Here is a 13,457-nt window from a genome sequence, read left to right as displayed (position 1 = left end):
AAAAAAAAGCACAAGTCATTATAAATGTAAAATGTATAACTATTTTTTGCTATGTCATGATTAACTACTGCATTTTCACTAATGCATTCTCCAATAGATTTTAAAAGACTTCTCCAAAGTCTCTTTCCTGAACTCAGTGGGTTAATAATGGCGCTAGCCACAACAGGGTCATGGGTTTGATCACAGAGATTGCACATACTGGGAAATAAAAATGTTTTGTATGCTGCAATGTGAGGTGCTTTGGATAAAAGCGTCTGCTAAATGTGTAAATGTCAAAATCTTTGCTTCGATTGGTCATCTTATCTTCAGTTGAGTGAAACTTGTTTATCCATCTGCATGATGTCTTTTGTTGATTTCCGTAAGTTATTTTTCTTAATGGTCTGCCTTGCTTATGCAGGCCAATGGTATTATACCGTATGTATGGGATGCAATGGTTCAGTACCTTTTCCTAAGCATGAAGAGCATCTGATTTGGTCCACTCTAGCTCTAATGATTGTGATTATACTTCAAATTAATGTTGTATCATGTGGTGAGCAAATATTTAATTTCTTCAAGCATTGCAGCCTTACTCGTTCTAAGAAATTTATCCTCATACAGTTTTTGTTACTTTTGACTAAAAAGGTGATAATCTCTGCTCTAGTAAATCTAATCTACAATTACATTATATTTATTTGTACTAGTATATTATTTCAGCGCATGTTCTCAGCAATATGATTCTGCATCTTCCTCACAGAATCCAGCTTGAACAGCCTCTTGAATTTTCTTGGTTTCCTCTGGAGGAGCAGGGGGAAGAATGGCCAGCAACTTTTGATCAATCCTCTCCAATCTTGCAGCGCTCTTCCTTTCAAATTCCTCTTTATTTTTTAGAACAAGCATTAAGATTCCTTTTTGTGCAGCATCACAGTCGTTCTGTAATTGTAGTCGCTCCTGCAAAAATTCTGGTTTACTTTTATCCATGACCATCAGTTTGCCCACACTGTAAAAAAAAAACCCGTAAAAAAACGGTAAATCTCTGGCAGCAAAGTTGCCAGACGTATTCCGTCAAATTACAGTAAAAGAATGTTTTTCAAAATTACATGCAAAAACCGTAAAAATACAGAGAATATTTTACAGTCATAATTCGTTTAATTACAGTGTATTACTGTTAATAATTGTTATTTAACTGTAGAAAAACAGATAAATTATGTGAAAATACATTATAAATCAACTACCTTTCAGGTTAATCTCTGTAAATATATGGCTTTTATTTGTTACTTTATCAAGTTTCTCTGTATTTATACAGTAATATTCTTTCAAAATACAGTTTATCTTTGTAAAATAAGTAAAAAGACATGTAAGAAAACGTAATAATTATGTGAAAATACAATAAAAACAATTACCTTTCAGGTTAATCTCTGTAAATATATGGCTTTTATTTGTTACTTTATCAAGTTTCTCTGTATTTATACAGGAATTTTCTTTCAAAATAATGTTTATCTTTGTAAAATAAGTAAAAAGACATGTAAGAAAACGTAATAATTATGTGAAAATACATTAAAAACAACTACCTTTCAGGTTAATCTCTGTAAATATATGGCTTTTATTTGTGACTTTATCAAGTTTCTCTGTATTTATACAGTAATATTCTTTCAAAATACAGTTTATCTTTGTAAAATAAGTAAAAAGACATGTAAGAAAACGTAATTATTATGTGAAAATACATTAAAAAACAACAACCTTTTAGGTTAACCTCTGTGAATATATGGCTTTTATTTGTTAATTTCAAAATACAGTTTATCTTTGTAAAAGAACTAAGAACAATCGATAAAACCCCAATAAGTACATAAAATCAAAGACAAAAATATTACATAAATATATTTTTAAATTATTGGCCATTGCAAAAATAATCATAGTACGTTAAAAATACCTTAAAATTAGCTACATACATAATCTGTAAATTAAGGTATTTAGTTGTCGTTATATGAAACAATATTTTGTGTTAAAATATAGCCAATCTAATGTATAGTAACTAAGAAATGTTGTTTCTACCAGTAAAACAAAATCTATAAAAATGTAATGGGTACCTCCAATAAAACAGAACAGTCATTTTAGTGAATTGCAAACAAACGTTTAATGTTAATTGGACAGTAGAAATACAAGCAGAGCATGAAAAAATAGCTACATTATGATAATTAAGTGATTGTCAAATAAAATGTTTTAATGGATAAATAAAAACATTTAAAGGAATTAAAATACACAATATTTTGAACTATGCATGGGTCTAAATAACGTGTTTTCACTATCCGTATGAGTGAGTGAGAGTGAGTGAGTGTTGTTTGCTATTTTGATGGTAACTTTTTTTAAGACACTAACATGTCAGCCAGAAGAATCAATGAATGAATATCTGCTAAATTTATTTTACAAATTTACTGACACTGTAAGGTGATGCTCACAGTTAAATCATACCAAAGCTACTTTTATCATGGTTCTCAAAGAAAAGCATACCCATAGAGTAGGAAAGGCCTTCCTGTATTACCAGACAGATATTAGTGAACTTCTGTTTTTTTAAAGCAATTACTGAAACATTTTCTTGGTCCAGAGTTAAAAATACTTTTTAAAGGGTTAGCTAAAGTGAACAGGTGCTTCTGTTTTGAAGTCCATAAAAGTGCATCTATCCATCATAAAAACAATCACAGGGCTCTGGGGGGGTTAAAGATTTAGTTCACATCAAAATTAATTTCCTGATAATTTACTCACCCCAATGCCATCCAAGATATCCATGCCTTTCTTAAGTGTAAAATAAATTAAGTTTGAGGAAAACATTTCAGGACTTTTCTCCACTCAACGGACTTCAAACGCAACCAAAATGTTGAAATCCAAATCAATGCAGTTTCAAGGGATGTGCACGATCGCACCTGAGAAATAGGGTCATAAAGTATCTAGCGAAACAGTTTTTTTTTTTTAAATGAACAATTGTGGTTAAAAAGTATATAAATGTTTGTCTTGTGCTGGTCTGCAACGCGCCAGGCATTATGTCATCACGTTGGAAACGTCGCAATTTTTTTAAATAAATAAAAAAAGATGTCGGACGATTTTGAAATTGGAGGACAAAATGAGATGGAATTTGTCGCACTTCCTGCCTTTTTAAACCGGAGTACACCGATAAATGACATGACGGGTGACGATTCCAACGTGATGACGTAATGCCCAGCGAGGTGCAACACAAGCACAAGTCGAATAATTGTGGTTAAAAAGTATATACATGTTGTGTGTCTGTTTTTTTTTAAATTACCAATCGTTTCGCTAAATAAGACCCTATTCCTGACGTCCACAGCCATTTGAAACTGCATTGCGATTGAAGTCCATTGTGTTGATAAAAATGCTGAAATGTTTTCCTCAAACTTAATTTCTCTTCCACTGAAGAAAGAAAGACATGGACATCTTGGATGGCATTGGGGTGAGTAAACTCAAGAAATTCATTTTGAGGTAGACTAATCCTTTAATAAAGGCCTTCTGAAGCAAAGAGATGCATTTGTGTAAGAAAAACATCCATATTTATAACTTTATAATCAAAATTATCTAGCTTCTGCCAGACGACCGTATGCATTCATATGGTGTCAGAAGAATCGTTCATCATAGATTACACAGATTTCAGATTAAAAACAGTCCCCTATTTCCACACCTGGGTTGTCATGGTCATCTGATGTAGATCCACAAGCACAGGTTTATCTATAACCTGAAATCACAAAAGGAGGACATATTTTAAAATTCTATTTAAATTTAGGGTTAGGACTTCCCCTATCCATGAATGACTCTTACATAGTGCACCTTTAAGGTGTAATGGATTAGTTTAAGCTTCTTTTAAATTTACAAACTCATTATGGAGTAAACACTGATACCCCTTTTCCACCAAGGCAGAGCTGGTCTGAACCAGCACCCGGTTCTTGTTGGTGGAAAAGGGGTATGAAACAACCTGTTATGATTGATATTAAAGGATTAGTTCACCTCAAAATGAATTTCTTAAGTTTACTCACCCCAATGCCATCCAAGATATCCATGTCTTTCTGTCCTCAGTGGAAGAGAAATAATGTTTTTTTAGGAAAACATTTCTGGACTTTTCTTCACAGAATGTAGTTTAATGGGACCCAATGTTTCTCAGTTCATATCCATGCAGTTTCAAAGGTCTTTGAAGTGCTTCAACGGGCTCAGCACGATACCAGCTGAGGACGAGGGGGTTTTCTAGCGAAACGATCGATTATTTTTATTATAAAAAAATTATATACTTTATATACAATAGTTCGGATTGAGCTCAAGACTGAATAAGCCGGGAACTACGACATCATGCTCAACGGCGCATGCACGTGCGGAAGTACCGCACCACTGGAAGTACTACAAACTGAACTTATATATATGGGTACAATGCCGGTGCCATCCAAGCATGAGGACGTAGTTCCCGGCTTCTTCAGTCTTGAGCTGAATTTAAACTATTGTATAAAAAGTATCTAATTTTTTTATAATAAAAATAATCGATCGTTTCGCTAGAAAATCCCCTCGTCCTCAGCTGGTATCGTGCTGAGCCCGTTGAAGCACTTCAAAGACCTTTGAAACTGCATGGATATGAACTGAGAAACATTGGGTGCCATTAAACTACATTCTGTGAAGAAAAGTCCAGAAATGTTTTCCTAAAAAAAAAACGTTATTTTTCTTCCACTGAGAAACGAAAGACATGGATATTTTGTATGGCATTGGTAGTTCACCCAAAAATGACATTTAGCCTGTGATTTACTCACCCTCAAGCAATCCTAGGTGTATATGACATTCATCTTTCAGACAAATACAATCGGAGTTATATTAAAGTGCCCCATTATAGAATTTTGAAAATTACCTTTCATAGCTTTCGTGTGTAACAGATCTAAGTGAACGAAAACATCCAGAGTTTCACTTTTATCACGGATAGATGCACTTTTACACCCATTCACTTCCATTATAAAGCTGGGAAGAGCCAGGGCATTTGTTAATATGAATGTATTCGTCTGAAAGGTTATATACACTTAGAATGTGAGTAAATCATGGGCTAATTTTCATTTCAGGGTGAACTATCGCTTTAAGACTAGAATATGCAAATTATTTATTATGCTAATGAAACAATTACAATGCCATAGGTAACATCCAAATGAAACATTCACTACATTTAGAACCTACACCATGTGCAGGCCTCACCACGTGCGTCATGCACAGCACGAGTCATTCAAATGGATTCTTAAAACACTATGTACAATACATGTTTATTAACAGTCAACCAGATCTATTTTCTTTCATTAAATTTAACTAATCAAACAACGTACCTGTTAACAGACCACATCATCAGTGGATCAACGGGGCAATGGCTTCTCTCTCACGCTCTCCTGTAGACACTGGGCGTAATAATATAATTATAAGCACATTATGAATTTCATAATCTTATTACAATTAAACACTTCATCACAATCAACACGATCAAATGCTGTTATCACTTAAATCACACTGGAGCAAAAACTTGCATTTGGACAATAAAACTCAGCTTACCAGAGAAACGTCCTCGAGAAAAACAACGTGCATGCGATCGCACGTCGTATGGAGAAACCCCGCGATGTTTCACCGATGACGCTCCCACTCTAAACGAAGACTCGAAGAAAAGTTCCTTTAATTTAACGTTATATTCTCTTACTTGTGAACAGTAATATGAACAAAATTGTGTGAGATTCATTAATCCATTTGAATTATAAAACAGAAAACAAAAGTAGTATAACAAGTAAATTCAAGAAAATTATACAATATAGGGGGGAAACTATTCAGATATTTCACACCAGTTACAAATGTATACTTTTTATATCGCGCTGAAAACACTCTTACCTTCGTTCGAAACGCAGGAGAAAACATTACATTCCTTATTCCAAAATGCCAATGCAGCTCGATGATACCCGAGGATGGCTCACCAAAAAGCATTGAATTGAAAACACCCGCGCAAACCCGTTGAGAAGACGTATCTGACAACCGTTTGTCAATTCAAATGTCTAAAACATGTGACCAAATCATTGCTCTTTCGGCTGTTATGACCTATGACACATTCGACGTTGTGGGCGGGAATTGGCGGCAAATTTGAATCTGTGTCGCACACAAACAACAAGATGCATCTGAATAAACGTGTGAATGTTAAATAGTTGTATGGAGTTGAAAGTAGAATAATATTATTTTCATTATTCTGTGGAAATATTTTTCAACAAAAGTTACAATAACAATTTTTATATATATGTGCAAATACGTAGTAGCAATATGTTTTATATATATAGTTATATAGTTATATATAGTTTAACCATTAGGATTTGTTGGTTTTTTTCTGTGCACGTGTAAAACATAGGCTATCTGGAAAATTCCACAAGGAAAGATTCTGTTGGTGCTCCCGTATGACTGTTGGCCCCATACTTCACTACATCCACCCTATTTTTCAACATGGACAAAGCAATTTCATACGAGATAATTTAATGTATGAGACTTCGGTTTCATTAGTCACTAGGTTAACAGCCTGAAAAAAACAAGAGTGTAGTAAAAAATTACTTGTGCTTTATGATTATCGTGTGTTTATGATTATGATTACGAACTTTGTTATCACTTGCTGCACTGGATACATTAAAATCTCTGAGAACTGTGGGTAGGATAATTAAGTGTATTAGGGATGCTTTGCCCCATGCATTACTGTCTTGCATAAACTCAGCCCTGGTAGATGGCACAGTAAACAAGAGATGATCTGTCAAATTATGATTGATGCTGGCGTAATACAATGTTTTGTATGAATAAAATGCTTCAGAAATATGGAGTTGTCTAAGTTCTGAAATTTGAAATTGTAAATTTTATAATAAATCATTGAAGGAACCATGGACAACAAAAAGTTAAGCTCTGAACTTTGATCCAGGAGACATAGGCATTGCCTGCCAGGGCATGGTGAAACCCTAAATAAACCACATTTTACATTGTTGATAATTTATAAAAATAATAAAGTTCATTTGGAGTTTGCTATAATGTGCTATTATTATATTAACAGACATTGCACCCTGGAGAAAGTTATTCCTGGAGGGAACATTCTCAAGGGGGATACATTTAAAACACTTTCAATTCACTGATTTATGTAATTTTACATACATTTTTGTCATGAACAGGAAAATAATCAATAAAACATTTACAATAATTGTCTGTAAAAATACATCTTTTAAATCTGTAAAAATTAACTGTAATTTTCTGTAAAAATAAATTTTTAATCTGTAAAAATAGTATGAAATGCCTTTAAAAAACATAATTTTTATGTAATTGTTATTTACAATGAAACACTGTCATTTTAATGGTAAAACTTTTAATTACAGCAAATATCTGTTAAACAACAGCATTTTACTGTTTAATGAAAAAATGGGGAAATTCTGTAAAAAAATACAGAATATTACCTGTAAAATAACGTTTTTTTTTTACAGTGCAGTGAACTGACACGGTCTATTAGATACTTGTTGGAAATCTCTGTGTATGTTCCTGAGATCACATTGACCAGACTGGCAATGTCACAGGCTTTGAAAGCTTGTGTGTAGAGCAAATCTTTTGAGAAGAGCTTTGCGTTGTAAGTGGTAAGGGCTTGGGTTTTCTCAGATGCTGAGACAAAATTTTTAAGAGTTGTGGTAAGGCTTGTTTTGACAATGTTGGAAACCATTTGAAAGAAGCGAACCATCTTCTCCCATTGTTCCTTTACTCTCCCCATGGCATCCATACCTTTGACCAGCATGTCCATGGTGGTTTTGAAATCAATATCTTTGAGTTCACAATTTCTCATAGTAACCAAAATCTCAGTTAGTTCCTTCTCATTCTTCTCTAGATTCTCCAAGCTCTTTTCATATGTCTCTCTCGTCTTGTTTAACTGAGCTCGGTTCTGCTCTATGGCGAATCGTGCATTATCTGTTGCTTGCTGTAAAGGACTTGTGTTCTCTGACCTGTTTTCATTTCTATACATCATTGGAGGTTTTGGTGAAATGGCTGGAGATTTTGTTGCGTCTTTGCATTTGCTGTCAAAAACACGGGCTGAGTTGATCAAATCCAAGACCTCCTCAACTATCTTCTTGTTTATGTCTTCGTCAAATTTGCCTTCTGGTGCATATTTTGCTAGATGATGGCATATGTTAATGCCCTTCTGGCATAACAACTGAGCTTCAGACTTTCCTTTGCAGTCATTGATTTTGCTCAAGTCATCATTAATTCTTTTGAACTGCTCTGCAGTGAAATCCGTTTTTGTAGTTTTCTGTTTCTGATCATAAAGATTTTTCCAGTCAATGTCATTATCCCTGCTGCTTACATTCATTAACTCTTTGATAGCCTGTGCGCATTGTAGAATTTCAGCGGACTTACTACATGAGTTTATTTCATCAACCACATCTCCTTCAGGTTGCTGACCTCTAATATTGCTCACAGTATTAGAAATCTTTTCTATTGCTCCACACGCATTTCTCACTGGATGAGTTATTAAGGATGTCACTCCATTAATAAGGGATGAAATACTCTGTGTCATCCCACCAATAATACCCATAGTCATCATACTCAGACCACCAGGGAGAGAATCCATAGCTTTCTGGTAATTCACATGAGTCTCCTCCAGTTCCTTCTCCAAGGTACTCATTGATTTCTTTGTCCTTTTATTTGCTTCTTGTGCTGACTTCTCTCTCAGTTTGTTCTCCTCAATTTTTTTCTTAATAACTTCCCTCTCCTCCCCATAGAAGTGCTCTGCGTTCAAACATGCTTCTAGGAGCTCTTGGATAATCACAATGACATCCATGAAATGCTTTTCCGTTTCAGTAGACAGTTTAAGACATTCATCTGCAATGAGCCGGATATTATTCAGTTGATCTGGAAGATGTGCTTGAATGATCTCGTCATTGTCTTGGAACAGAATTTTCACAGCCCTTGTCATGTTATCTGGAACTTGGGCAGTATGGAGACGAATTTGGTCCATGCTTGTATGGGCTTCATTAAACGCCTTCCAACCAGAGTTACATACTTGCATAAGACAAGCTCGAAAGGATTCTGGGTATCTGATGTATTTGTAACCATCTTTAGGTGGATTCTTATTGATGGAGAAATCTGTTACAGAAGAAATAAATACCAGCTCTCCCATGATAGCTATGGATAGAGGCGCTGGTGTCAAATACTCTTCCCAGTTGGCATAGGGCTGCATTATAAGTTTTGTTTGGTTTCTCATGTCCTCAGCAGAAGTAAGGCTTTGAGTTGTCTTTGAAATTATGGAATCCATAGCTTCTCTGCTTCTGTTCAAAACAAACAATGATAATTAGGGATTTTGTCATTTTTGTTAAAAAAATTATCAGAACAAACTTTTAAAGACATGAATATGAGACATTTTTGCTAAGATTTTGTTGTGGTGAGAAGGGAACGAAATGTCACCATGGCAACACATTGGGGAACATCTTAGCATAACTGTGACTTAACTTAAGCATAACTTGAAGAACTTATGTCAAAATCAGTGGCAATCAGTGACTTCTCTTCCAGGGCAGTAATGCAAAGCTCATCAAAACATGGTCTTGTCAAAATATGTATTCAGCGCATCATGTGAACCATGTGCATCATCAAAAGGGTTTATGATAAAAGAGACACTCACGTTTGCCATATGTTTGGACATGACGACAATTTTGCATTCCTGACTGAGTGAGAAGTCACTGACCGCCACTGATCATAATTGTCCAATCGTGAGATTATATGTTATAGCCGGGATGATGTATGTACCAGGAAGTATAAACGGGCATTCATAGCGTTTCGGAAGGAGGGACTTTAAACAAACCAGAAAAAGCAGAGCATTTTGTGAGAAGACGTACAGCAGTGAACAATAGATGTGAAATATAAAGCTTTTTTTTAACTAGAAAAATGAACATCCATTGTTAAACACCCTAAAAACAAACATAATAAAAACAACAGCAAAACAGCAAAAATAATGGCCACTTCAAAATATTGACCAAAGACAACACAAGGAGGCCAGCGGAGGAGGGCGGAGAAGCGCCAAAGTCAGAAAGGCAATCTTCCTCCGGTATGAAAAGAGGATGAGGACATCCATCAGCATTCGAATCAGTTTGATGAAATTCGACCATTTGTAGTAATAGTTCATAGTTTATGAATAACAACAAGTAAAGTAATTGGGATTTCTACATCAACGAAAGTTGGTGTTCAGATGTAACAACGCTGAAATCGGTATCCTGTCCTAGCTCCGAGGCACTTTTCATAAACCATAAACTTTTCAACCCATTATACTCTTTCATCCTCGCCAATGTGTACATTCCTCCCGACGTGACTGTGAGCGCAATGCTTTATCATCTGGCCAAAAATGAGAAATATAGACTCTGTTTTAATCATTGAACTTCCAAAATACAAACAGCACATTACTTTTTACGGTGTCTTTGACAATTATAACTCCACCCCTCACTTTCGGTCCTGGCTGCGCTGCGGGTCTGCAGCTGGATACTGTTGGTATTGTGGGATTTATCGAGCCGGGGAGTCCTGACCTTATGAATATGAACTATAATGGTTCCCTCGTGCAGTTCGACCATCTCCTCCTCGTGCACTCATGTGTCATCGCGAGACAGCGTTGATTAAATATTAAGACTGAATTTTATATTTTGAATGAGTTGGATTTTACAAGGAGCATGAAACAATTATAACTCCATACAAGCGCAAATAATTCTGCAGATTTAATCTTCGTGATAATGTTGATCTTTAACGGATATGAGGTCAATTTAAATGTGTGTGTGGCATTATTGCTTATATCACACTTAGGCCTACTTTCTGCAATCTAACTTGTAACTGACCGTGTCGCCCCTTCTCAAATACACTTGCGTTAGCATGGATCGGAGTTCTCCTGTCCAGTTTAATTTATATAGATCACAACATTTGCTTAAGTGTCATACGTGCGTTTTCAGATCCCAGATTGTTGTAGGCCTACTTACGCGACGTTTATAAATGCGACCCCTGGGGCCGCATGTATAAAACTCGCCATAGATTTCATTCTAAAAGTGTACGCACTTACAAAAGTATAGCTTACGTACATTTTCAGATTTATAAAACCATGTGTAAACCAGAACCTGTGCAAAAATCCCTTTGTAAATCCCAGTCAAAGAAAGATTTTGCGTGACACAATGTTTAACACCATCAAATGTACAAGACATGACAAAACAAATATGAGACGCGGATCAATCGGTACCTGAGAATGCATCGTGAGCAGGTACGTTAGATAGAGAGAGAGAGAGAGAGAGAGAGAGAGAGAGAGAGAGAGAGAGAGAGAGCTTCACGCAAAACGAAAATACAACCGCCAATAAAGCAGGCTGTCCTATCAAGAAACAAAATGACTCGACTCTGGTTTTCATCATGGACCCAGATGAAACTATAGCAAAAACATAAAGTAGGCCTACATCCGGTCCACAACCACAACTCATCTTGCTGCCTTGAATCTAAATCAACATTATAGTCATTATCATCACAAGTCAAGACTCACTATCAGATTGATGTGCAGAGCCGCACCCACAAAACAAGTAAAGTTTTCAGCTGGTGTCACACAATGTCAGCCAGTTAAAATCTTTGAACCACTGATATTGAACTGATCTTGCTCGTTGTGAAGACCCAGTACCCATGTACCTTTTTGGTCTTCATAAGAACAGCAGAGTTTTGTGAGTTCCCCTCGCAGCACTCACTTGTACAGTGGCTGTGCGTAGCTTGGCTTGAAGCCGGAGGAGAGCAGCTAGCCAGTCCGTGGTGGAGTTTTCATATTTATATTATTTATTGAACTTGTTCTTGTTTGTAAAACAAGACACAGCCAGCACATACAACACTGCACTGAAGAACATTTGAGTTAATGAATAAAATCATATTTTTTCAAGAACCTTATTACCTTTTTTATTATGTGAAAAAATAAAAAATCAGTTTTGAAAACGAATATGGAATGAACGGAAGATACCCTGATTGTAATGTTAAACTGCTTGCACAAATTTCGTTCAGTGTATTATTCAATATTCATTTAAAATGTAAATGCTTTTAAAATAGGTCAATAATCATATACATATTAAAAACATATGTCTATGAACCAATAAAACGATCTTACCCTGTAGAAATTCAAGAGGCTTTTTGTAAGGTTTCAAGTCTTTCCAACACTGATGGGTTGGATGAACGTTGCCTGGATTTTATAGCCGACTTGCTCTGGGAAATCTTTACACACCCTGTAATGGTGGGGATTTATCAAAGACCCAACACAAGAGCTGTTTTGCTTTCTGTTTTGAATTCCTGGAATGAAAGGTTTTCTTATAAGCCAGTAATCTCCCCTCATATTCCGGTAATTAAAAACTCAAAGTAAAACTAATGTTGTGCATGTACCTTGTTTGGGGGCTGTTGTGTCTGCACGGAAGAGACTCAGACCGATACCATCATTTCTTTTAAATTGTTTTATAAAATATAACTTCGAGGTAAGTTATTTCTTCAACATACCTAATTAACATTTAATGTTATAGTTTACGATCATTCTGTTTTTCTGATGACATCTGTATGAGGAGGATCAGTGTAAATAAAAAACAGCATCATGTCTATGGACGCTGCTGCATTTGGCAAAATATTTAAACCTCATGCGCTCGCTTGGACATTTTATTTTTGGCATTTTGACTGTGTTCATGCAAACATCATACATTTTGCAAAAGATTTGTATTTGTATTAAAATGAATATTTATGCTTCATAAATGTTTTTAGGTACAATGGTAGGGGTATATGGACATAAATATCCTCATTAAAACCTATTAAAACTACAAATCTGTATGTAATTTAAGCATAAATCATAAATTCCATATAAAATTATCTTTATTGTGTTCGCTTTGCTGGTCTAAAATAATTAAAAATTCATAAATTGCATAAAATTCAGTTTTCAAACCATAACTATTTACTTTTTGATGATGCGGTTTCAGTTCTGAAGCGTTTGCTTCTCAGTTTTTCTGCTTCTGCTGAATCATATAGCACTGCAGGCCCACAAACAAAATATCGTCGCTGTTATGTATGTAACCGCCGTTCCCTGATGGAGAGAACGAGGCGTTGTGTCGGCAGAATGGGGCTTAACTATTGATGGATGTTCCATAAAACCCTCATCTTCAGCAAAGAATCGTGGCGTTTTATTCCATAGTACTCTGTCATTTGAGAAACAAGTCGCCAAAACATGTAAAATTGCTTTTTTCCATTTTAAAAATATATATAAACTATGTCATATGCTGTTACCATCAGATCCAGAGAAGGCAAGTCATGCCTTTTTGACATCAAGACTAGATTACTGTAATGAACTATTAGGTGGTTGCCCTACAGGCCAATTACAAAAACTCCAACTGGTGCAAAATGCTAACTGGACCAAGTCTTAGGCAAGTTAATTACCCATAACTGGCCCA

The 13,457-nt window shown here is 35.5% G+C and overlaps 1 protein-coding gene and 1 long non-coding RNA gene across 3 annotated transcripts; both read right to left on the bottom strand.

Moving 5' to 3' along the window:
• Nucleotides 1–565: 565 nt before the first annotated feature.
• LOC306901336 (uncharacterized protein) lies at nt 566–12,255 on the bottom strand. The gene is made up of 3 exons (XM_079469015.1): nt 12,143–12,255; nt 7,464–9,308; nt 566–976 (listed from the first exon to the last, which is right to left on the bottom strand). Exons 2-3 carry the CDS (start codon nt 9,293–9,295, stop codon nt 703–705), a joined length of 2,106 nt encoding a protein of 701 aa, XP_079325141.1. The 5' UTR covers nt 9,296–9,308; nt 12,143–12,255; the 3' UTR covers nt 566–702.
• LOC306901599 lies at nt 2,090–6,034 on the bottom strand. 2 transcript variants are annotated; one of them, XR_013787382.1, is made up of 4 exons: nt 5,872–6,034; nt 5,545–5,633; nt 5,325–5,393; nt 2,090–3,715 (listed from the first exon to the last, which is right to left on the bottom strand). It is a non-coding gene; the product is annotated as an uncharacterized lncRNA (long non-coding RNA). The 2 variants fall into 2 exon arrangements; XR_013787383.1 differs by having other exon boundaries at nt 5,545–5,659; nt 5,872–5,935.
• Nucleotides 12,256–13,457: the final 1,202 nt, after the last annotated feature.

Source organism: Barbatula barbatula, assembly GCF_947034865.1.
Source record: "Barbatula barbatula genome assembly, chromosome: 12".
Lineage (NCBI taxonomy): Eukaryota > Metazoa > Chordata > Actinopteri > Cypriniformes > Nemacheilidae > Barbatula > Barbatula barbatula.
Note: the sequence above shows the minus strand (reverse complement) of the source record. Positions and strands in the feature narration are given on the sequence as shown.

Excerpts from the sequence above, each read along its gene's own strand:
- LOC306901336 (XM_079469015.1), bottom strand. The coding sequence starts at position 9,295 with ATGGATTCCATAATTTCAAAGACAACTCAAAGCCTTACTTCTGCTGAG. Across the intron at positions 977-7,463 it reads CTGCACTGTAAAAAAAAAAC|TGTGGGCAAACTGATGGTCA; the intron begins GTTATTTTACAG and ends TTTTTTTTACAG.